This window comes from Eucyclogobius newberryi, unplaced genomic scaffold (genome assembly GCF_026437365.1).
Source record: "Eucyclogobius newberryi isolate DKJ021-1_F unplaced genomic scaffold, fEucNew1.0.hap1 SCAF_15, whole genome shotgun sequence".
Classification (NCBI taxonomy): domain Eukaryota; kingdom Metazoa; phylum Chordata; class Actinopteri; order Gobiiformes; family Gobiidae; genus Eucyclogobius; species Eucyclogobius newberryi.
In genome coordinates, this window is record NW_027315779.1 from 32,823,738 (window position 1) to 32,849,243 (window position 25,506).

Genomic DNA, 25,506 nt, shown 5'->3' on the forward strand with positions numbered 1-25,506 from the left:
ATGTGTGTTATCATCATGTGTGTGTTATCATCACGTGTGTTATCATCATGTGTGTTATCATCATGTGTGTTATCATCATGTGTGTGTTATCATCACGTGTGTTATCATCACGTGTGTTATCATCATGTGTGTGTTATCATCACGTGTGTTATCACGTGTGTTATCATGTGTGTTATCATCATGTGTGTGTTTTATCATCACGTGTGTGTGTTATCATCACGTGTGTTATCATGTGTGTTATCATCATGTGTGTGTTATCATCATGTGTGTTATCATCATGTGTGTTATCATCATGTGTGTGTTATCTTCACGTGTGTTATCATGTGTGTTATCATCATGTGTGTTATCATCATGTGTGTGTTATCATCACGTGTGTTATCATGTGTGTTATCATCATGTGTGTTATCATGTGTGTTATCATCATGTGTGTGTTATCATCATGTGTGTGTTTTATCATCACGTGTGTGTTATCATCACGTGTGTTATCATCACGTGTGTTATCATCATGTGTGTTATCATCATGTGTGTTATCATCATGTGTGTGTTATCATCACGTGTGTTATCATGTGTGTTATCATCACGTGTGTTATCATCATGTGTGTTATCATCATGTGTGTGTTATCATCACGTGTGTTATCATGTGTGTTATCATCATGTGTGTTATCATCATGTGTGTGTTATCATCACGTGTGTTATCATGTGTGTTATCATCACGTGTGTTATCATCATGTGTGTGTTATCATCACGTGTGTTATCATGTGTGTTATCATCATGTGTGTTATCATCATGTGTGTTATCATCATGTGTGTGTTATCATCATGTGTGTTATCATCATGTGTGTTATCATCATGTGTGTGTTATCATCATGTGTGTGTTTTATCATCACGTGTGTGTTATCATCATGTGTGTTATCATCATGTGTGTTATCATCATGTGTGTGTTATCATCATGTGTGTGTTTTATCATCACGTGTGTGTTATCATCACGTGTGTTATCATGTGTGTTATCATCATGTGTGTTATCATCATGTGTGTGTTATCATCACGTGTGTTATCATGTGTGTTATCATCATGTGTGTTATCATCATGTGTGTTTTATCATCACGTGTGTTATCATGTGTGTTATCATCATGTGTGTTATCATCATGTGTGTTTTATCATCACGTGTGTGTGTTGCAGGGATGACGTGCCAGGCGCGCAGCTCGTACGTGAGCAGTGAGATCAAATGGGGATATCGCTTCACTCCGGTGCTCACACTGGAGGACGGCTTCTATGAAGTGGACTACAACAGTTTCCACAACATCTACGAGACCAACACGCCAAGCTGCAGCGCCAAAGAGCTGGCCGAGCTGAATAACCGCGCCCGCCTGCCCCTCACCTGGTCCCTGGCCAGTAAACTGAGCCAGCAAGGCCTGGATGAGTCCCGGGACCCTGAGGAGAGCTCCCCTGAGCCTCAAAGCGAGCCCCAAACCCAGGACAAGAGCCAGACGGAGCGCAACGGAGACATCTCCAAAATGGAGAGTGAGTCCAAAGTGTAGCAGACCCTGTGTCTGCCCCAACTGCGCCCCCTGCAGGCCTCTGAGCAGAACCACACTAGAGTGTGTTGGGAGCCCACCTTCAAGCACACATGAAACAGCATCACTTACATCACTTAAGCCCTTTAAAGTTCTGACACAGCATCTAAAGTGCACAAGTGAGTGTCCTGACACCTCCAAACACAATGTACAGTCAGAAACAGTTCTTTCAACTCAATGTGAGCAAGCGAAACCTGTGAGAAGTGGTGAACCCCACATCTGAGGCACCGTCCTGGTCAGCCAGCTTACAGTCTCTCATGAATGAAAAGGGGGTCCTACACTGTGGCCCCTGCTCCTGCCAAGTCCCACAGAGTCCTGAGGGCTCCTGCCAAGTCCCACAGAGTCCTGAGGGCTCCTGCCAGGTCCCACAGAGTCCTGAGGGCTCCTGCCAGGTCCCACAGAGTCCTGAGGGCTCCTGTCGGGTCCAAACCCTCAGTGATTGAGATTGTTAGTATTAGAGGGCGCACACGCACACGCGCGCACACGCGCGCACACACACACACACGAGTGAGATTATTTTTGTTATGAGAATACACAGGGCATTGACAGGTATTTTTGTACATAACGGTTTGGTTTGTATCGTGAATATTTGACAGTTGCTTTAGGTTAGTTCTGTACTTTCCCTGCCTTACATCATTGTTTTTTTTCACTAATATACAAGCATGTATTCAATAACGTGTGTTAGTTTGTGTTCACTTGTGTAAATAGTGAAGAATAGTGCCATTATGAGCATATTCACAAATGAACGTGTTCTTTGATTGGTCCAGTGCAGTCATCCTGAAGTTGCTCCCACACTGACCCTTTAAACACTTTTGCACAGCCGGGGCCTTCGCTTCAATTTCCCTCCACAACCTCTTTTTATCAGCTACAATAAACCAATAAACTGAGTGTTTATGCATCCTTTTGTTCCACTGCAGTCACCCTGAGCACCAGCAGAGGGCGCCACAGTCCCACACTTCTGCTGCAGAAACAGTGCAAGTCTTTCCTTTGTCCATTTCTTTCATTTAATATATTCACTGTCTTATTTTAAAAATAGATTTCAAAATATGAATAACGCACATATGACTTTATATCCCATGATAAATAAATGTCAAAGGAAGGATAGTAAGAACGAGGGCGACTTTTGTTTACCCACCAACCAGAGGGTCTCCAGTTGAACTACATGAGCTCATCATGAATGTGGCGTTATACAGTTTACATAAAACACCTTTGACCCTCAGTCAAGTCATTCTCAAAACTGGGATATTTGTCCTACTCTGAGTAAGCCCTGTACAGCGGGCGGGGCCTCCTGCTTATCCCTTTTATCTAGTTATTTGAACCATTTTAAGAACACATTTTTAACATATTCTCCCAAAGGTCTAAACTCTCTTCATTCAGTTGTAAATGTATCAGAAATGATCACAAAACTAGAGCCAATCTTCTGGCAAGTCGTTATTATTACTATTCTGCAAAATGTACAATAAAATGCTATATGTGATTTAGTAATGGCAACATAAGGACAGGAAAATGAGCAGAAAATGGAGGCAGAGGTGATAAGGCAGTGGCCGGGGCCCATCACCCTGAGACACCCTGACCACGAAACACTGAGGGCGTCAACGTGGCATCGGTCAGGCTCGGGGCCCCTCTGGAGCCCGGTTCTGCTGGTTCTGGGCCCTTAGACCAGTGGAGTGGATCAATGTTCAAATGTTCAGATCATGGCCTGAGGCACGTGGCAGGTTCCTCCAGACAGAAGCAGCACGGCTCCAGAGACATGCACTTTGTCCACGAGAAGACGTCTCCTACACTTTAAAAACAAGAGTACATGCCAAAAGGTACAAAACACAAAACAACAGCTAACATAGCTCATAATCAGTCCAAGGCAGTAACAGATGGGGATCCCACAGTGAGCGGCCTGAGGCTACACTCTGAAGCTCTCTCCTTTGCCGTCGATGTGGCGCAGGCGCAGGTACACGTCCGTCCCGATGCCCTGCATGGACTGGATGGACAGAGAGCCGCCCAGGTACTCTGCGTAGGCCCTGGAGGTGGGCAGCCCGAAGCCGAACCTGCCGGACACACAGGGAATCAAACAATGGATGTACAGCAACTACAGCAGCAGCGCTCTGTGCACGAGCAGAAGGAGCAGAAGGAGCAGGACGAGCAGAAGGAGCAGGACGAGCAGAAGGAGCAGGACGAGCAGAAGGAGCAGGACGAGCAGAAGGAGCAGGACGAGCAGAAGGAGCAGGACGAGCAGAAGGAGCAGGACGAGCAGAAGGAGCAGGACGAGCAGAAGGAGCAGGACGAGCAGAAGGAGCAGGACGAGCAGAAGGAGCAGAAGGAGCAGGACGAGCAGAAGGAGCAGGACGAGCAGAAGGAGCAGGACGAGCAGAAGGAGCAGGACGAGCAGGAGGAGCAGGACGAGCAGAAGGAGCAGGACGAGCAGGACGAGCAGGAGGAGCAGAAGGTTTTTTTCTGAGGAGCACTTCTGCTGGTGTTATGAGTTGCTGGATGTGAGAAGCCTCAGAATCCTGGTTCTTTTTACTCTCCATTGACTTCCTGTTTCTTTTTTTAGAATTGATTTTAAAATGTTTTGTTTTTAAAGCTCTAAATGGCCCGACCCCTCCTCATCTGGCTGAGCTCCTGTCTGCTCGTGACACAAGCAGGACTCTCAGGACTCTCAGGACTCTAAAGGTCAACAAGTCAGCTTTTACTGGACGTCCCCAGAGCCGGACTCATGAGATCGAGCTTTCTCTGTCGCTGTCACAGACTTTAACCTTTTTAAAGACGTTTAACACTATGTAATGTAATGACACTTTATTTTGTACAGTTTTTTTATTTTGTTTTATGTTTTGCATTGCCTTGATTTTATTGGAAGTACTTTGGTCACTTTAGTGTTGTAAAGGGCTCTATAAATAAAAGGTTGATTGATTTCTCAGACAGACTTTGCTGGTTGTTGGAGAATCTCGGGAGGGTTCGCCCTTCTTGCCTGGAGGTCTCCTTTAACTTTGACCACTCTGCCATCATGGGACTCATCACGGACGACGATGATGAGGAGGACAGAGGACTGGAGCAGGACTTTGTGGAACCACCTCCTCATCAACGCGGGAAAGACCAAGGAGATGGTGGTGGATTTCCGCAGAGGCCACGCCCCCCTCACCAGAGAACATCCAGGGACGGGACATTGAGCCAGAGTGGACTCCACCTCCTGAGGAGACTCAGGTCTTTTGGAGTGACAGGGCCGCTCCTGACAGGGCCGCTCCTGACAGGGCCGCTCCTGACAGGGCCGCTCCTGACAGGGCCGCTCCTGACAGGGCCGCTCCTGACAGGGCCGCTCCTGAAGACCTTCTCTGACTCTGTGGTGCATCAGCTCCTGTAGGTGTGGTCATCACAGAGAGGGAGAGGAAGAAGCTGGACAAAGCTCCGTCCTGGGCTGTCCTCTGGACTCGGTGCAGGAGGTGGGGGACAGAAGGGTCCTGGCTAAACTCACATCTATGCATGAGTCTCACCCCCTGCAGGACACTCTGTCCCCTGCAGGATAGTGTCCCCTGCAGGATAGAGTGTCCCCTGCAGGATAGAGTGTCCCCTGCAGGACAGAGTGTCCCCTGCAGGACAGAGTGTCCCCTGCAGGACAGAGTGTCCCCTGCAGGACACTCTGTCCTCTCTGGAGAGCAGCTTTAGTGACTGATCCACCCTCGCTGTGTGAAGGAGACGTTTCACACTCTGTCCTTCTGCTGCTGTCAGACTCTACAACAAACACTGACATACACATGTGCAATACTGACATAGTCTGTACCGTACCGAAAGTCAGGTATTCGCCATCTTTTAAATGTCAAAACCTGATGAAATGAATGATCGGTGCTCAAATGTGATCATGTAAGATTTCTTTTGCACATGTCCCTCTGATTAAACCCGGCACGTTTGTGTTTTTGGAGGATTACATTTATTTAAAAGCTCATTGGTTTTCTGAAATGGGTTCTGTGAGGGCCACTTACCCGTGCATGGGTCCGGACTGGTTGCCGCTGTTGGTGATGTTGTTGAAGATGTTGTTCATGCGGGGGTCCTGAGCGCTCTCCTCGGCCGTGCTGAAGTGGTAATCCATGACTTTGTCCAGAATGTGGTGTGGAATGCCTCCTCCACGGTCAGAGATCCTGTGGACAACACACACTTGTCTACAGCAGCTCAAAGAACTGATGATGTGTGAGAGTTCAACTGCTTTAGCACATTTAGCAATAGCACTAAAACTTTGAGGCTTTAACTGTTCTTAAAAGCAGCGATCTTGCATATAACCACTTTTAGCAAACACATGTAGATATGTACATGACATGCTCGGTACGGATGTTTTACATGATCCTCATAACGATATTCAGGCGTTAGTACGGTATGTCAAACCAACTAAAATGATGCGTTAGCTCAGGTTTAATTATCAAACAAATGTGAAATGTCTGTCAAATTTGACAAAAAAGTGCAGAAATAACGACATACGCTAAATTTAAAGTTTGTAGCATATTGTACTTTAAATGAGAAACTTCCAATTTTGCATATCTTCATGAACAATTTTAACTGTGGTGTTCACATGTTCTGTCTCTGCAGCACAAACACTTTAGCACGTGCTCTTTGGAGGGCTGTAGTTTTAGGGCTGTGTTCAAAATATCGATATGAGTCTGTGACGATATATTGCCAAATCGAGTCACAGTATCGATATTTTTTTAATAAAAGGAAAAAATCAATAGATTTTTTCTTTTTTTAAAAAGCCGTAGGATTAAAACCTTTAAACGAGGTGGAATAGTTCTTTTGATCTGCTGTTTGTGCTGCTCCTCTGGAGGTGAGGAGGAGCTGGACCTGATCAGAAGCTCCTCTGGAGGTGAGGAGGAGCTGGACCTGATCAGAAGCTCCTCTGGAGGTGAGGAGGAGCTGGACCTGATCAGAAGCTCCTCTGGAGGTGAGGAGGAGCTGGACCTGATCAGAAGCTCCTCTGGAGGTGAGGAGGAGCTGGACCTGATCAGAAGCTCCTCTGGAGGTGAGGAGGAGCTGGACCTGATCAGAAGCTGATCTGGAGGTGAGGAGGAGCTGGACCTGATCAGAAGCTCCTCTGGAGGTGAGGAGGAGCTGGACCTGATCAGAAGCTCCTCTGGAGGTGAGGAGGAGCTGGACCTGATCAGAAGCTCCTCTGGAGGTGAGGAGGAGCTGGACCTGATCAGAAGCTGATCTGGAGGTGAGGAGGAGCTGGACCTGATCAGAAGCTCCTCTGGAGGTGAGGAGGAGCTGGACCTGATCAGAAGCTCCTCTGGAGGTGAGGAGGAGCTGGACCTGATCAGAAGCTGATCTGTGCAGAAGATGCTCCTGCAGCTGTTCAGACCATGAAACATGTAATATTTTACTAGAATTTGTTCCATATATTTCTATTTGGATCAGTTGGATGTATGAAGTTATTAGAGCAGAATGCATTTATAAATAAGTAACCATGAAATTTCATCAGTAAAAACATGAGCCATTTGGTACATTTTTAACATCCTTTTTTCAAAAATGTATCGGGATATGTATCGTAACGTGAGGGTCTTGGCCTTATGTAGCTTGTCGTCTAATATTTCCCGTCTGTTTTTGACCTGGTGCAGTTGAAAGCCTCAGTTCTGCTCCTGTGATGGAGCTGCTCTGTACCAGGACCACCAGGACCACTCCCTCCAGGACCACTCCCTCCACCTCTCACCAGGACCACTCCCTCCACCTCTCACCAGGACCACTCCCTCCACCTCTCACCAGGACCACTCCCTCCACCTCTCACCAGGACCACTCCCTCCACCTCTCACCAGGACCACTCCCTCCACCTCTCACCAGGACCACTCCCTCCACCTCTCACCAGGACCACTCCCTCCACCTCTCACCAGGACCACTCCCTCCACCTCTCACCAGGACCACTCCCTCCAGCTCTCACCTGATTACAAAGTCAAAGTTGTTGTTTGCGATGGTCACCACCACATCAGGGACGTTGTACGGAGTATCCAGATGACTCTCCATCGTGGCCCTGTGGACACGCCCTCATGAGACACATGTACAGTCTGTTCTGAGCTGGAGACAAGAGGACGCAGCTCGCACAAACCTCATGGCGTTCTTGAGCAGCTCTGGCAGGATGTAGTCCAGTGGCAGAGGGATGAAGGGGAAGCGCGCCGCCACGTGCCCGTTGATGCGCACTCGGGGAGAGTTCCCGTACTGATGCTCACACAGACGCCTGCAAGTACAGACACACACAGAGACACACAGAGACACACAGACACACACAGACACACACACCAGACGCATTATGAGCTGGAAATATCAGATTGTGGCTCTTGACAAAGCGAGTGCCGTGCGGCCATAAACAGGAAACAGCTGTTGCTAACGCGCTTTGCTAGCTCCTTGTTGCTAAGGCTCGACATACAAGTTAGCATCAGAGGAAATACGACGCTTTAGCACAAGATCAAGTCAGAGTTTTGTGAGAAATGATTATTTTGCTCTACTATTGAACCATTGTTACGTTTTCAAGTTTTGCCTGTTCCCCTTTTATCCCTGTTGTGTCACAAGGGGGCGCTGTGGGTGAGCTGGAGGAGATTCCTTAGTTCTTTCTGAATGTTCATGACTTCAAAAAGTGAGCGTGAGCTGTGGCAGCCTGATAATAAAGCAGAGTGAAGTGATCAAGTATTTTACTTAACCATTTAAAAAACTTTGCAATCTCCCCCAGTGCTGCCCGGTGCTTAAAGCAGCAGCACATATGCCAGACTCCAATGCCGGCCACAGTGTCGGGAGTTCAAATCCCGGCTGGCTCTGACCATTGCATGTCCTCCTTTCTCCCTCACCCCCATTTCACTCTGAACTTGCACCCCTGCACTCGCGCCGCAGCACCCCCCTGCACTCGCGCCGCAGCACCCCCCTGCACTCGCGCCGCAGCACCCCCCTGCACTCGCGCCGCAGCACCCCCCTGCACTCGCGCCGCAGCACCCCCCTGCACTCGCGCCGCAGCACCCCCCTGCACTCGCGCCGCAGCACCCCCCTGCACTCGCGCCGCAGCACCCCCCTGCACTCGCGCCGCAGCACCCCCCTGCACTCGCGCCGCAGCACCCCCCTGCACTCGCGCTGCACCCCATTTGAGAAAGCCTGCTGTAGCTGAACTCTTTCCTGAAGCAGAAGTCTAAGATTTTCAGAGCCTGTTCTGTACAAGCTCGTGTTTGACCAGATTTACAGCGAGTGCTCCCAGAAGGTCGGGCGATAAGGCTGCGGAGGGTAAACACCATTGATAAGACCTATCGGGCGCTCAGGTGTCGAACATTAGCGTTATCAGCTGACCTCTGACCTACTCTACAGAGACAAACATGAGAATAGGCGCACACAAGCACGCGCAATCTGAGCTGCACTCACCGGGCAAAGTCCACCCACTTCTCGATGATCCTTTTGGGGGAGAGACGTCTGCAGATGATGCCCACAAAGTCAGACTGGAAAGGAAGAGCAGAGGACGTTCTAGGGCTGTGCTTGACCATCAAACTGGCAAAAGGTCTCAAAAGCTTTCAGTATCTATCACCTGAACATGCATCTGAACCCAGTTTGCATCACATCACTATAATCACATGAAGTTTACGCAAAAACAACTATTTAGAGGGAAAAGTCGTAGAAAACTGTAAAAAGGAGTATTAAGGTAGGTTCACGCAGGTTTAGTGACGTGGTGAAGATGCAAGTGTCTTCCACTACCTCACTACATGCCTGTTTTCCATCAAAATCCTCATCAAAATAAAGATTAGTCCCCAAAAAAGAACATTGAGGAAAGCCGAATGTCCACTACATGATTTGTTCCTCTAATAAGATGTGCGGTTGTCACACGTTTGTGTGACCAATATTCCAAAATATCAGACACCTGATTGTCCCCGTCCCACTGAGACCCAGGACACATGATTTTGAGCTACGACTCTTAAGATTGTCACCACGATTACTAATCTTTCATCGCAGACAGACAAAATCATGCACCCGGCTTAAAACATCGACCGCTGAATTGAATAAACGACTGAAGTCTGACCGCTCTACTAAATCACGTCTGTGAGCAGAGAAGCAGCAGAGAAGCAGCAGAGACGTACGTTGTCCTCGTGGAATGCCAGGTGGTGAGTGGCCAGCATCCGGATGCCCAGCCGTGAACACAGCGTCGTGTCCAGAAAGCTGCGGACGATCGCCTCGTCCTGAGCACAAGAACACGTCATTCACACTCTGACCGTTTAAGCCCGACACGGTCACTCACTGCAGCGTTAGTCCAGAGTCAATATGAAGGGTCACAGCAAGCTCAAGGTGACGATCACTGGCCCCAGAAGCTTGGCCTAGACGTGCTCGGGGGCCCTCACCTGAACGTGCTCGGGGGCCCTCACCTGAACGTGCTCGGGGGCCCTCACCTGAACGTGCTCGGGGGCCCTCACCTGAATGTGCTTGCGGCTCTCTCTGAAGCCCTGGGCCAGCATGGTCACCACGTCCTTGTGGTCGTCGAGCAGCTGCTGCACCAGTTTGCAGAAGCGGGTCTCTGCTTCCTGGTCTGTGATCTAAACACACACAGGACATTACAAACGGCTCCTGGACTCGGGCTCCTGGACTCGTGCACCTCCGAGAACCTTATTTAGAAAGCGTGTGTGTTACATATATCACTTTCTATGCTCAGTTTGATCTTAAAAGGTCCCATAACATGCAAGATCGACTTTTCAGAGCTTTTAACCTTCTTACATTGCTATTTGTGCTTCATATATGTCCAGAGTGTTTTTTTGATTGATTCCCGCAGTGTTTAGCTATATTACAGACTATCTCCTTTCCTCCAATCTCCAAACTGACGGGCGGTGGGGCAAGACCGCGTCATAAGCGCAGGCACGCGTCACCATCCCTCCTCCCCCTCCCCCCTCTCCCCCCTCTTCATCCCCCTCCCCATCCCGCCTCCCGCCCCTTTCCCCCCGGCTCCACGCTGAGGGGGGAAGGGGCTATTTAAGTTAGCAAACATGACTTCTTTTGTTTGTTTGCTGCCGCGGACACAGCTCGTTATTTGTCGTCAACATGCCTGGTTGGAGAAAATGTGTTTTTTTTCCGCATGCGGCTGTGTCCACGCTGTCTCCTCTGCCTCTGTTTACACCCCCACCGTCTCCGGGGTACACACGCCCTCTGAGACTACGTCACGGGTTGGGAGGGGGAGCCAGATGGCTCTTCACAAGGGTGGGGGCGAATATCAAACCAAGCCGTTTGCATTTCCGGGTTGGTGAGGGGGTCCAAGGTCTGGGTGATATTTCTTAACTATTATGTTAAGGGTGTTGCACAACCCTTATTATTATCAATTATACACTTAGGCTAGACTACGAAACGTGAAAAAAAGCATGTTATGGCACCTTTAAAGAAAAGTTCATTTGAAAATGTGTACTGTACTTTTCAGGCTGTAGCTCCTGAATAAAAGCCACACGATATTTAAGAAATAGAACTCGTCCATATTCGAGCTGCACCGGACAATAAGCCACAGGCGATGTAACATGAGATATTTACACAAACTACACTTGGGTAGAGCGGTCAGATCCACAGGTTGGCGGTGCGATTGCAGCTGCCTCAGGTGAATACTGCTGTTGTGTCCTTGGGCAAGACACTTAACCCGACTCACCGACTACTAGCATTGAGTAGTGATGCTTTTGAACCGTGTCCTCGCGGTGCAGGCGCGTCCACGGTGCAGCGGGACTAATGACTCATTTCTCAGTTGAGTTGGAGTTGAGTGGGATTGTAATAAAACATGCAGCATTTTGAAGCTTAACAACCACGTCTGAGCTGTCCCCCCTGTCCCCTCTGTCCTCTCTGTGTCTTCACCTCCGGTTCTGCTCCTGAGCTTGTACTTATAGAGTGTTACATTGTAAGATGAGATATTTCCACAGAAATATGGTCCAGAGTAATAATGTACATGTGTATTTTGACTCATGAGTCAGGTCGTCGTATATCACATGTTTGCTTTGCGTGTGTCTTTGTATTCTGCCGAGTCACTTCCTTATTGAAGTCATTTCTCTGTGAATACGAGTCTGATTGAAAGGAACTATTAATGGAAGTGTGTTTGACAAAGGGTGGGAATGTGTGCACAGTTCAATCACATTTCATGGGTCACACCAGAACAGCAACGCTCTGATTTGAGCTTACATAAAGTGTTATCTTTTCTCCTTTTTGATGGTTGAAGGGTTGTCAACCGGATACATAAGTTTGTAATGCCCAAACTTAACATAAAAAAAAAAAAAAACGGTTAAGATTGATTTATTCCACTCGAACAGCCAGACACTTTTTCTGAAGTAACATTGGGTGTGGAAATGTCTGGTTTGGTCAAATATGATGGGCAATGTTATGTTCCATCCCATCAATTGTAAGATTTTGTCTAATATATTGGGCTAATGGTTCCAAATCCAAATCAAACGAGGGAGGGACCAGGCACAGCCCTGTCTCACCCCTCTTCCCAGAATAGTCGGTCAGGTGACCATTGATTTAAATTCTTGATGTTGGACCGTTGTAAAGAGCTCCAATATTTGTATTTATTATCCATTTGAAATTTGCACTTTAAATAAATACAGCTAACAGAGCTGAAACTAATCGGCCTCCACACCAATTATTATAGTTTGGTTTTGTTGCTTTTGTATATGATTCTTATGTTATCTTACATTTCTGTTCATAAATCCTGTTTGATCATTGTGGATTAAGTTTGGGAGGATTTGTTCCATTCTTTTGGACATAATTGAGGTGAATATACACGATAGTCCAAATTCAGAAAAGAAAGGGGTCTATATGGAGGCACAGTCTGTGATTTAGGTATTGGAGATGAAATATCTTTTTAATTAAAAGTCGTGTGTTGTGTTTGTTCGGAGGAGAAAGTCACTCACCATATCATTCTTTAGTCTCTTGATTGAACCTTGAATTTCCAATAGTTATTTCAGCTCCTAAAGTTTGTATTTTGGTCTTCTGTTGTAACAGGCAAATTGCAGATGCCCAAAAAAGAAAAACAATCCATCTTCAGAAAAAGGTTTTTTATAGAAGGATTCAAATGATGATTGAATTTGGTCTCGTTCGGTTCAGGCTCTGTCTCATATTTTTTAAAATTCTTCTTTCCGCTTTGTTTTTTAATTTTTCAAGTTACAAATTTAGAAAATGTTTTTCGTTTATTTTGTAATACCCGTGTTCGTAAAGAGCATTTTCCTATCTATTCCTTGTGAGGATTCCCCTTCTTGGCATGTTTTACCTCCAGGATTTAGTTTTTCTTGAAGATCAATTAGACTTTTCTCCCTTTGGTTCTTTTTTGCCACCAAAAGGAACAAAAGGAACAGCTAAAGCGATTTCAAAACTGCTTTAGCTGCAGCCCATATTATGGGCGGGGAAGTTTCACCAGTGTCATTTTCCTCAGTTTCAATGTTGTTTGACATTATTTCCTTAAATAAAAAGAGTCATTAAGCAGGCTGGAATTGAACCTACAAAGTGTGTTTATTTAAAGGTTGAATGGATGATTTTTTGGGCCCAAATCTGAGTCTTATTTCCTCGTGTCGTGGACGGCCGATTTGTCCTGCCACGTATTGTAGTGGCAAAAATCTCTCGATAAGACAAAGAAGCAAGTTGTCTCGTTTCAAAAGTAAACTGTTTAATCTTGTGGCTGAATCAGAAAAAAACTCGTGTGGACTCGGCCATTCTCATGGAAGGCCGAGTCCACGCGTCTGTCTCTTGCCTGCTTCCCAAAATGTGTGTCTCCCAAGTCCTCCGTCCCACCTCTGTCCCCTTCCCAAAAATCACAGATGGTCACATGACCATTCCACATTTACAATTCACAAGCAGGTCTTAGAGGACATAGATGCAAATGGCACAGGCAAAAGGACAACCAGAGAATACAGGGTTTACATTTACATTTTGACTGCCGACACCTTAGAGAACAGGCTCGTCCTGGACACCCGTGGTTCCTTTTATTCGATTGGGAAGGCAGGAAGTTTACCGGCTCTGAAGAACAAAGCAGCTGATTGCTCTGGTGTGAGGGCGTGGCCCTGTGTCCAGACATGTAGATGTCAGGCTGTGACTTTGGGCGTCACAAAAATAAATTGAATCGAAATTGAAACCAGGCAGAGGGCCAGATTCTTATTTTTCCATAACAGTATCAATCATAAAACGCACCTGTCGCTCACCTGCAGCCGCGTCAGGCTCGTCCCCACGTTTCCGCGTGCCTATGCGCATTGATCTATCATAATAGTTCCCTCAGTGTACGGGGCAAAATGAAGACGGAGAAAGACAGTTCGAGCTGACGCAGAAGAGACGGAAATCTACGGGAGACGAGAGATGTGATGTGATCCGTCGCGCTAATAAACAAACAAACGTGTGTGTTGTATCAGTCCACACGGGGGAGTGGCATGTGCACGGGGGAGTGGCATGTGGGGGAGTGGCATGTGGGGGAGTGGCATGTGGGGGAGTGGCATGTGGGGGAGTGGCATGCGCACGGGGGAGTGGCATGCGCACGGGGGAGTGGCATGCGCACTTTTGCCTGCGTTCTCAAATCGCCGATTACGCCTTTAACACAAAGATTCCAATCCCTGCTGCAGATGAAGGTTCCCTCTAAATCGCTCTGTATCAGGTCCATAATAGTAGTATAGAAAGTGCCATCACTACCTCCTGCAGCACACATTTATTAAAGTAAAAACCTCTGATTTATTTTTGACGCTCATCCAAGGGTCATTCTCAATCTGAGGCTCTAGTATGAGACCTGGGAGAATAAGACCTGCCCACCGAGCCGAACCTCCTGAAAACAGCTTGTCCTGTTTTTGTTTGTGTAGAATTTCACTTGAAACCATATTCTTTGTTACCCTCACAGCCCTGTAATGGGCCAGAGAAATGCCTTTGTTACCTGGCCACTCCCTCAACACAGAGCACTGCATTAGCAACAGAATGACCAGGGCTGATACTGCCCCATAATGTGTCCAGACGACTGAAGCTTTTCTACAACGAGTCTTACAAACTTCTTTAGTTCATTTAACCAGTTCATATCTGCCATCTTTGTCTTTACATTCAAAAGCGTTCGGTTTGAGATCAATATAGAACTCCCTCTGTTTGCCTCGGTGTGATGAAGAGTACAATGTTTTACAAAATATATATTTTTTGATCCTATATCACCTCAATGTTTTTCTTGTAAATTTGTGTCGTCTATTTTTTTCTAATTTTTGTTAATATTTTTAATCATTTGATTGGGTTCACAATTAATTTCACTTTACAGGAGCTACTCGTAACTTCTACCATGATTTCACTCATTTGCTACGAGTCTATGTTTGGGCCCTGCTCCTGGTACCAATCCTCTCAAAGAACTGGACGAGTTCTGGGCGACTGGTCCATTAAGGGCGATGGGGCCATACCCCTTCTGTCAGCTAATTATGTCAAATTGTTTGCTCTTTACAATCTGATATTTTATAAAGTGTAAAATGTCATTTTATGTCAAATGTATTTTCTCACAAATGGAACTCATTCACTGAGAAATCAGTCAAATTAGACCTTATACATTTTATCGCATATTTACCGGCCGTATGTTTCGAGAATGTCAAATTGTGAGAGCGAATCCAAAAGCTGTAGGAATCGTAATATATGAAAATTGCTGTACTTTTGATAGGTTTTGTTTTAGCTACAGGTGCATCTATGTTTGCGCCAGAAACCGGCGCAGATGGTTATATTTGGTCAGCATGTCAACCAATCAGCTTCAGAGTTGCTCTTGTACGTCTGCTGCAGTTACACAGGAGCAGCAGGTGCAGCACCTGCACGTCTTTTAATTGGATCACCAATATTGAGAAGCAGGTTTTATGGGCGGGGCTATGCAGAACCTCAGAACGAGGAAACTGGATGTGACAGACACTTTAATCCTGTTCTACTAAGCAGTTTTTTCGACCCACAATGGTGGAAGGAGGAAAAGAAATCGATTTGGTCGAGGATATAATTATAACGCCTTTCTCAAGACGAACTTTAAGAAAAGTTAGACATTGTAAGAAGAGGTCGTCCGACACCGACGCTGCAAAGCCTGAGCAAGTGATCCATGTGGTCAACGAGACGTACGAAGTACGACTGGCACTTACAAGCAACGAGGGGCTCTACAGCTCATGGAACACACGCTCAGGGCGACAGAGCGGGCCACGGCGCGGGGGCCACGGCGTGGGGGCCACGGCGCGACCGCAACAGAGTGGTAATGACTCAAAAGTCGTCTGCTCATGGCTCTTTTCCTCTGGTTTAGATGGAGAGAACTATTTGATTCAATATCTGCAGCAATAACTTCAATGTGAAGCGCTCACTTCTGAGGAAAGAAAACTGTCTGCAAAACATGTGACAGGATTTGAAAATATTAATTAAATTAAAGAATAGAAAGAATAATTCCGACCTAGATTTTTTTTTCTATGTTACCGGAAACACACCATTTATTTGGCCTTATTTATTAAACCAGGTTCAAATATTTAAAAAAAAAAAGGAACATTCAAAACAGAATTACATTTAAAAAAACATTTTTTAAAATTTCAAAAAACAATTTTCCATTTTTTGAAAGAAATGTTTTTATATAGTTTTTTTTTTAAATTAGAAATGAAAAAATAGAAATGTGTTATAACGCATCTTAAAACACATTAGTTGAGGTTTAACTATCAGACCAACATCAAAGTGCAGATATGTCACATAAACCCTCATTTGAAAGCATCAAAAAAAGTTCCTAAATCAGTAGAAGAAACAAGCAAACAAGGTTTCCTGAGAGAAAGTGTTTTAAACATTGTAATGAGAACCAAAACCACGACACTGGTGCACAAGGAGCTGCAGAAGAAGAAGAGTCGTGTGTGTGTTTGTCTGCACTCACCTGAGGGAAGTCGCTGAGCATGTGGTAAGCTCGGATGAACAGTTCATGCTGAAAACACACACAACACAACAGGGTGAGAGGCCTGCAGAGGGAGCAAACTGGGTCAAAGTTGAACACAGAGCATGGCTCCTGGCTCCGGGCTTCAGAGTCAGACGCACAAGCCCAAATATGATCTTGGGACGACTGTAGACCAAGCACCGTATCATTGTGTTCAAAATGACGGACAAAAGACAATACACAAGTGGATTTCGATAAGAAAAATACTCCATTCTCGATCCCATTTTTAATATGATGATCATGTTAAAAACAATAGACAATTTCAACATAAAATAGTTTTCTTTTATTGACCATTTTAGTCTAGTTCTGATCAAACTCAACAGAATTCCGAAACTGTTGATGAAAGGTTATTTTTGTATTGATACCTGCTCAATGACTTTTTTATACTAATTTTAGTGTCCATTAGGCTGAGCAAAATAATATGTCTGTTATGTCGTAACCCGGCCGACCCGGTATAAAACTAGCCAACTGAAAAAAAAATATCAGCATTTTGTTGAAAAAACGTCAAAATCTTTTATTTTTCAATTATTTCGCCGACTCACGACCGGTCTTTCCTAAACCACCTTGTCGAATATTTTTATCGCGCTGAAAAGCCTATCTTACATCCCAAAGGACTGATGACTTATTGCGCAACGCAAATGCGTCTTCATATTCGGGCCTCCACCTGCTTCTGTAACAACACACAACGCGCCAAACGGACATGATGTTACCTTTACTCTACCGGCGCCACTGATAGTCCATAGTACATGTCACTCTCTATCACGGTGTGACTCGATTTAAATTTGACCCCTGGACTGTTGGAAGCCCGACCCCGGGACTGTTGAAGCCCGACCCCGGGACTGTTGAAGCCCGACCCCGGGACTGTTGAAGCCCGACCCCGGGACTGTTGAAGCCTGACCCCTGGTGGTCACTCAGAGTCAAAAAATGGCAAAATTTGGATCTTTTTTTTGCCTTCAAAGTAAAAAAAAAATAAGAATTTACCTACCGTCCGACCCACTTGAAAAATGTTGGGTCGGGTTACAGCAAACAGACAATTTATTTGGGGCAGCCTTAGTATCACATTTTTGATACGTTTGACAACATTAAACAGCAGTCATTTGCATTTTTTCAGTTTCATTATGCAAATTCACTGAAAAAAATTAGTATTTTTCCAATGCCAAACAGTAACAACATATGTTCCCCATGTATGGAAGCTTGAAACATTGTGCAGACACACTCCCTGGATGAGCCCTTACCACTTGCAGAATGGTGGGATTGCAGCCGATGATGAAGGGCAGGCTGCGGAAACCCTTGATGCGGTGGGCGATCCTGACAGGCAGCTCTTTGTGCAGATACTTGGCACTGCTCTGGAACACACACAACAGATAAAGTCTGATCAGACGTAAAAACAATGGTGTGCGGTTGGTATATCGCCAAAGCTAGTTCCTAGTTTGTGAGTTCTGTCCCTCACAATGGCAATAAAGTCCTTTGACTCTGATGGTAAAGGAAATGTGCTGAAGCAGCCGCTCATCGCTCAAGCACGTTTAGCTCTTCTAGTGTGGTGAGGTCGTCTCATTCTTGATTTAGTCTACACAATAACAACAGTAACAACAGTAAGAGCAGCTGTCAATCAGCCAAGTATGGCCATTTTTTGTGTCTGAAAACAATATAATTTGTTCAGACTTGTTATTTAAATGTGTAAAATAAATAATATACACACATCTACAGACTGTACAAAAGTTACGTCAGAACGAGCTGCTCGACTGTTTGCTGCAGTGAAAAAGAAAAAAAAAACTATTCATGATGAAGTGAAAGCGGCTGATTTCATATCGAGCCGAGACATGTGATGGAGACGTGTGACGTGTCAAACTCAGTGCTCCGTTACCGTGACTACAAACACACCAGAGAAGTGTTTAGTTTATTACCTGGATAAGGCTAACGCTGAGCATTAAGTATCACTTAACTTCTGTTCATAAAAATATGCTTTGGTTATTAGAAAACCTATGAAAGAATGTTATAAATGACATGTCTAAGAACAACTTTCTATATTGCAATAATGTCTATGATGATTAAATATAAAAATGTAAATTGTTACACATGTAGTTCTGGGTAACTAACGCCACTTAGAATCTGTTTTATGAAATACCAACAATTGTTTGTGTTTTTATATTCTCTTCATGTAGTAATGTTACTCTGCACAATAAGTTACAGTTTTGCTCTTTACAATCTGATATTTTCATAAAGTGTAAAATGTAATGTTATGTCAAATATACTTTCTCACAAATGGTATCTGCCTCTAAGGGATCATCTCAAAATAGGTTGAAGCTGAAAAAGACTGGGGGGGTTTGTCCTACATTTTGTTTTTTTGTTGCTTTGAAACTTCAATCCATCGTTGTGGCAGTCATTGTTTTGAAATGCTAAAACTCTCAGAGCTTTAGACCGACATGACGTGTCTCTCTCTCTCTCACGCGCGCACACACACACACACGCACGCGCACGCACACACGCGTCACACACACACGCGTCACACACACACACACGACACACACACACACACGACACACACACACACACGACACACACGACACCACGTCACACACAAACCACGTCACACACACGCCGTCACACACACACGACACCACGTCACACACGACACCACGTCGCGCACACACGCCACGTCGCACACACACGCCACGTCGCACACACGCCACGTCGCACACACGCCACGTCGCACACACGCCACGTCGCACACACACGCCACGTCGCACACACACGCCACGTCGCACACACACGCCACGTCGCACACACACGCCACGTCGCACACACACGCCACGTCGCACACACACGCCACGTCGCACACACACGCCACGTCACACACACACACCCACACACACGTCACACACAACGTCACACACACACACACACAACGTCACACACACACACACACACAACGTCACACACACACCACGTCACACACACACACACACCACGTCACACACACACACCACGTCACACACACACCACGTCACACACACACACCACGTCACACACACACACCACGTCACACACACACACACCACGTCACACACACACACACCACGTCACACACACCACGTCACACACACACCACGTCACACACACACACACCACGTCACACACACACCACGTCACACACACACACACGTCACACACACACACACACACCACGTCACACACACACACACACACACACCACGTCACACACACACCACGTCACACACACACCACGTCACACACACACCACGTCACACACACACCACGTCACACACACACCACGTCACACACACACCACGTCACACACACACCAGCCTTAAAAGCAACAACTGAGTCCAGTGACCGTAGGGAGAGCGGAAGATCGTTCCAGAGTCTGGAACAGTCTGGAAGGAACTGTCTCCTCTGGTCCCAAAACGGGTGCGAGGAACCAACAGTTTCTGATCCAAGGACCTCAGTGAGCAAGAGGGGGGTGTACGGTGTGATCAGATCGCTGATGTACAGAGGGACCTGTCATTTAAAGCTCTAAAAGTCAGAACTAGAATCTTAAACTGTTTCCATGGAGACCGGCTCCAGTGAAGGGCTCTGAGGGTGAAATGTGGGCTCTTCTTCGAGTTAAGATCCTCGCTGCAGAGTTCTGGACCAGCTGCAGACGAGAGAGTTCCTTCTTGTTTAAAACAGGAAAGCAAACTATTACAATAGTCTAAACGTGAGACACAAAAGCATGAATTATAACTTCCAGGTCATTTTGAGACACCATTTTCCTGAGTTTAGAGATTTTCCTCAACTGAAAGAAACAGTTCCTCGTCAACAGCTTGGAGTGGTGCTCTAAAGACATGTCTTTGTCAAAGACAACACCCAAGTTTCTAAGACTTGGTTTAGCAGTCTGACCTAAATCACCCAAGTACTGGTTTATCCCTGGAATGGCATCATCAGGGGCAATAATCAGAGTTTCTGTTTTGTCAGCATTTAGCTGCAACGAGTTTTGACTCAGCCATTGTTTTATTTGCACTAAACAACTGACCAAGGAGTTCAGCTTCTGGATCTCAGAAGGTTTAAAAGAGCAATACAGCTGAATATCGTCATGAACAGGTGGTAGGACACATCACTAAACTCTTTAAAGATCATTCCCAGGGGAATTATATAAAGCAGAAATAGGACGGGACCCAAAACGGAGCCCTGAGGAACTCCACACAACAGATCAGCTGAGTCAGACATCATTTGGTTTGCAGCGACACTAAAGCTCCGACCGGATAAATATGAGGAAAACCAATGAAGAACTGACCCTGATCGTCCAATCAGGTCCCTCAGTCTGTTTAACAGGATATGATGGTCGACGGTGTCAAAGAGAGAGTTCAAAGCTTCTCCAGAGAGAGACTAAAAAAAACGTGGTCCTTTTCAGCTTCAACCAATTTTGAGATGATCCCTAAGTCATTGTATTATCATTACCAAAAGTGGAAATAAAGTGTGTTTACTTAATTAATTCAGTTTTTATATAGTATTAGTATATATAGTCAATGTTAAATATTCTAATTTGAACATTAAAAAAACAACAACAAAAAACACATCATGTCAAATAGCGCCCCCTATATTTTGCATCACCAGCCGCCACTGAACAGCAGTAACACAGGGGTTGAAAATCTACCAATTGAGTTTTCAAAAAGAATGAATGTCACATGTGTTCAGCAAAGAAACGTTCAAGCATGAAACAAATCACCTCAAGCCAGGGGAGTTCAAACTGTTTTCACAGAGGGCCACATTTTGAAGCAGAGGGCCACATTAGGGCCACAGCGACCCCGACAATGAAGAGAATCATTCGAAATTTTGCTGAGCCTCCACACCTTTAATAAGACTTGGAACATTAATATTACATGAGCAGAACATCAAAATGCTGAGTAAAAAACACTCACTTTTGTTGTTTGGACCAACCTAGCAGGATTGTGCAACATCAATTAAAGCCCTATTGTGCAACATCAATTAAAGCCCTATTGTGCAACATCAACATTCCAATAAATCCACTCCATATGAAAAGCTGTATCCTTAATTATTGGGCTCACTTCTCCACAGACCTGTCTTGTAACTGGACCAGAAGATACAGTATGCTACCTGCTGCTTTTAATAGTTTAATACAACTATTTTTATAGTGTTAATTATACACTTCACAAATATTATGGATGTGCAGTATGTTTTAAACTGATCCGTGATCCTCACACCTCCATTGTAAAGCGGGAACATTACTTTTGTTCCAAGACAATACAGAGGGCCCCTTTAAATCCCAGACGCCCCTCCTCCTCCCTCCCGGGACAAGTGCATTGTGGGACAGCAGCACTACTTACCAGGATGTGATGTCCATCTGGAGACTTCCCCGAGTACAGCAGTGTGGCCAACGTCAACCGCACGGATGCCTGGACATACAAAAGATTCACATCAATGTCCTACTACGGAAAGAATCTGTTTGAGGAACATCCACTTAGTAAACAAGCAAACAACAAGAAAACAACAATACAAAGGCTTCAAAATGTGTAAAATGGACTAAAACAGTCAATCACGGCACAAACTGGACCAGAGAAACACAAACATGCCCAAAGCAGAGGCAGAACAGCAGGGCGGGGCCGGGCGGCTGCACCACCATGTAATAATTAACTAATTAATTATATAATAACATAAATGTATTATTTTGTACATTAATTAATTCATTGCACATTTAATCAATGCATTATATAATTTGAATTAAGTAATGACTTATATATCTAGTACATTGTACATTTAAAGCATTTCAATTCGGCAAATGAACCCAATTCTGAAACGAGGCAAAAAGAAGTCGACAGTACATTGTTTACAATGATGAACTGACATTAGATCAAATTAATGTCTTTAAAACAAAAAGTGAAGATTGAAAAATACAATTTTCAAGACTCAAAATTGTATTTGAGAATCACAAAATGTATAATAGTATAAACAAATATATTGAATACACCTGTAAATCAAACATAATAATGCATCAACATGACGTCATATGCAGCTGGTCAACAGGCTCTGACGTCACTCACGTGTATATTTGACAAAACCACCAGGATTTTTATATTTTTATATTTTCTGTGTCCAATTAGAATCTCTCCACTGAACTCACCTTTGACCTTTGACCTGCCTGTGCTTCCACTGCCGCTTCTAGAACGGATTTGTTTTTTTGACCCACATTTGACTTGTCTAACGCCCTTGGGCCCTTGGCCCTGGTCCAGAGGAATGAGTCGAGGTCACGGTCTTATGCAACTCTCACTTCACTAACGCTGCAAAGTCATGTCCACACGAGCTGGACACGGTCCACACGAGCTGGACACGGTCCACACGAGCTGGACACGGTCCACACGAGCTGGACACTGTCCACACGAGCTGGGGTCATAAAGGAGCCTCCCGTGTACCCTGTGTACCCCAGTGCACACACGGTGTACCCCGTGTACACGGTGTACCCTGTGTACACCGTGTACACCGTGTACCCCGTGTACACGGTGTACCCTGTGTACACCGTGTACACCGTGTACACGGTGCACTGGGGTACACCGTGTACACGGTGTACCCCAGTGCACACGGTGTACCCCGTGTACCCTGTGTACCCCGTGTACACGGTGTACCCTGTGTACACCGTGTTACACCGTGTACACGGTGCACTGGGGTACACCGTGTACACGGTGTACACGGTGTACACAGGGTACACCGTGTACACGGTGTACCCCAGTGCCTGTCCCGGGCCGGGTTGTCTGTGGGCCGTTAGCCGCTAGCACAGTGAAACCGTGTGTTATATAAAGCTAGAGGGATCGTGCAATGGCGGCGGCCATCTTGTGAGTGGAAAAGAACTTAAAACTAATAGAAAACGACGTAAAAACAGGGCCAAATTAATTGATTAAAGGGGGTTTAAATAATCATATGTTATTATTGTTCTTACGTAGAATTTTACACTCACAACATGGCTGCTGAAACTGGATGTCGGGGGCTAGAGGTTACCATGGCAATGATCCCTCTAGTCTTATTGAGGCACATTGCGCTACAGCGCTGTTAGCTTCAACCTGCTGCAGCCCGTGACCCCGCACACACACGCGCTCACGCACACACACACGCGCACACACGCTCACGCACGCACGCACACACGTACACGCACACGCCCGCGCCCGGGCTGAGCTCACCTTCTCCGCAGACACGTCAATGGCCGACTGGTTGTAGAAGGATGTGACCGTCTTGGACCTCTCCCGGGCCAGCTCCGTGTGGCCCTGCATGGAGGAGGTGGAGCGCAGCCTGCGGGGCCCCAAACAGGTCATCCTAGGCACAGGGCTGGTGACGGGAACCAGCAGAAGCCTTCCCAGGCCCGGGACGGCCCTGCGACAGGGGCCGTTCAGCATCTCCGCAGCTACAGCCACAAAGCCCGCGCGGTGCATCTGCAGAGCTCGGGGACCGGACACTAGCAGCGGGCCGTCCAGGCCAGAGCGAGCACAAAAGCACTCATGATACAGTAGCACCGGGGGAGCGGGACAGAAAGGGCTTTGTACGCACTGGCCACCGGGGCGGGGAGAGGAACGGGCTCGGTGCTGAGCCAATCAGGCGCGGGGGGGCGGGTAGCATCAGCTGAGCTCCTCCATGAGCTCCTCTGTGGCTCCTCCGTGACCTCCTCTGTGGCTCCTGTATGGCTCCTCTGTGAGCTGATCTGTGGCTCCTCTGTGGCTCCTCCGTGACCTCCTCTGTGGCTCCTCTATGAGCTCCTGTGTGGCTCCTCCGTGAGCCTCCGTGAGCTCCTGTGTGGCTCCTCCATTAGCTCCTCCGTGGCTCCTCCATGAGCTCCTGTGTGGCTCCTCCGTGGCTCCTCCATGAGATCCTGTGTGGCTCCTCCGTGGCTCCTCCATGAGATCCTGTGTGGCTCCTCTGTGGCTCCTCTGTGGCTCCTCTATGAGCTCCTCCGTGAGCTCCTCTGTGGCTCCTCTGTGAGCTGATCTGTGGCTCCTCTGTGGCTCCTCTGTGGCTCCTCCGTGAGCTCCTGTGTGGCTCCTCTGTGGCTCCTCCGTGGCTCCTCCGTGGCTCCTCTGTGGCTCCTCTATGAGCTCCTCTGTGGCTCCTCTATGAGCTCCTCTGTGGATCCTCTGTGGCTCCTCTATGAGCTCCTCTGTGGCTCCTGTGTGGCTCCTGTGTGGCTCCTCTGTGGCTCCTCTGTGGCTCCTCTGTGGCTCCTCTGTGCTCTGCTTTGGTCTGGACTCTGGAGATGAATGTAAATCCACACTCGGAAAAAGCAGATGCCGCATGTTTCCTGTAGATTGAAAGTGTCCTGGGGTCAGAGGTCATGACCTCAGATAGAACGTCTCTTTAAGGGAGATTTAACTCTTAAACATGGTTAAAAACATTCCATTGACAACAATCACGTCTTTGGAGTTGAATAATGACATTAATAATTGTGAACAAATCCATCCACCTTCTTCCGCTTTATCCGGGGCCGTGTCGCAGGGGCAGCAGTCTAAGCAGGGACTCCCAGACTTCCCCCTCCCCAGACATCTCCTCCGGGGGGATCCCGAGGCGTTCCCAGGCCAGCCGAGAGACATAGTCCCTCCAGGGTGTCCTGGATCTGCCCAGTGGGACATGCCCGGAACACCTCCCCTGGGAGGAGCCCAGGAGGCATCCGGAACAGATGCCCGAGCCGCCTCAGCTGGAGGAGCAGCGGCTCTACTCCAAGCTCCCCCCGTGTGACTGAGCTCCTCACCCTCTCTAAGGGAGCGCCCAGCCACCTGGGGGAGGACACTCATTTCGATTGCTTCTATCAGCAATATTGTCCTTTCGGTCATTACCCAAAGCTCATGATGGCTAACCCCAACCCTGACCCCGACCCTGACCCGAACCCTGACCCTAACCCTGACCCTAACCTTAACCCCCTAACCCTAACCTTAACCCCCTAACCCTAACCCTAACCCTAACCCTAACCCTGACCCTAACCCTGACCCTAACCTTAACCCCCTAACCTTAACCCCCTAACCCTAACCCTGACCCTGACCCTAACCTTAACCCCCTAACCCTA

General features: G+C 46.7%; 2 protein-coding genes across 2 annotated transcripts in view; one reads left to right on the forward strand and one right to left on the reverse strand.

The window, feature by feature from the left end:
• The window catches only part of LOC140361236 (G protein-activated inward rectifier potassium channel 2-like), a 6,222-nt gene extending 4,508 nt beyond the window's left edge, over positions 1 to 1,714 (forward strand). Inside the window, exon 2 of the mRNA XM_072446977.1 lies at positions 1,179 to 1,714. Coding sequence (XP_072303078.1) covers positions 1,179 to 1,537 — 359 coding nt within the window. The 3' untranslated portion in view covers positions 1,538 to 1,714. The remainder of the gene's footprint in view (positions 1 to 1,178) is intronic.
• Positions 1,715 to 2,995: 1,281 nt separating this feature from the next.
• bckdk (branched chain ketoacid dehydrogenase kinase) lies at positions 2,996 to 23,994 on the reverse strand. Its single transcript, XM_072446978.1, has 11 exons — positions 23,639 to 23,994; positions 21,797 to 21,865; positions 17,687 to 17,797; positions 16,395 to 16,442; positions 9,973 to 10,092; positions 9,643 to 9,741; positions 8,936 to 9,009; positions 7,644 to 7,772; positions 7,479 to 7,568; positions 5,542 to 5,697; positions 2,996 to 3,615 (listed from the first exon to the last, which is right to left on the reverse strand). The coding sequence occupies exons 1-11, from the start codon at positions 23,885 to 23,887 to the stop codon at positions 3,471 to 3,473; spliced, it is 1,290 nt and encodes a 429-aa protein (XP_072303079.1). The 5' UTR covers positions 23,888 to 23,994; the 3' UTR covers positions 2,996 to 3,470.
• Positions 23,995 to 25,506: the final 1,512 nt, after the last annotated feature.

Bases quoted from the DNA above. Each gene is read 5' to 3' on its own strand.
- bckdk (XM_072446978.1), bottom strand. From the start codon at position 23,887: ATGCACCGCGCGGGCTTTGTGGCTGTAGCTGCGGAGATGCTGAACGGC. The intron at 17,798-21,796 runs GTAAGTAGTGCT...TGTGTGTTCCAG, and splicing joins CAGATGGACATCACATCCTG to AGCAGTGCCAAGTATCTGCA. The intron at 7,773-8,935 runs GTGAGTGCAGCT...CTGTACTTGCAG, and splicing joins AAGTGGGTGGACTTTGCCCG to GCGTCTGTGTGAGCATCAGT.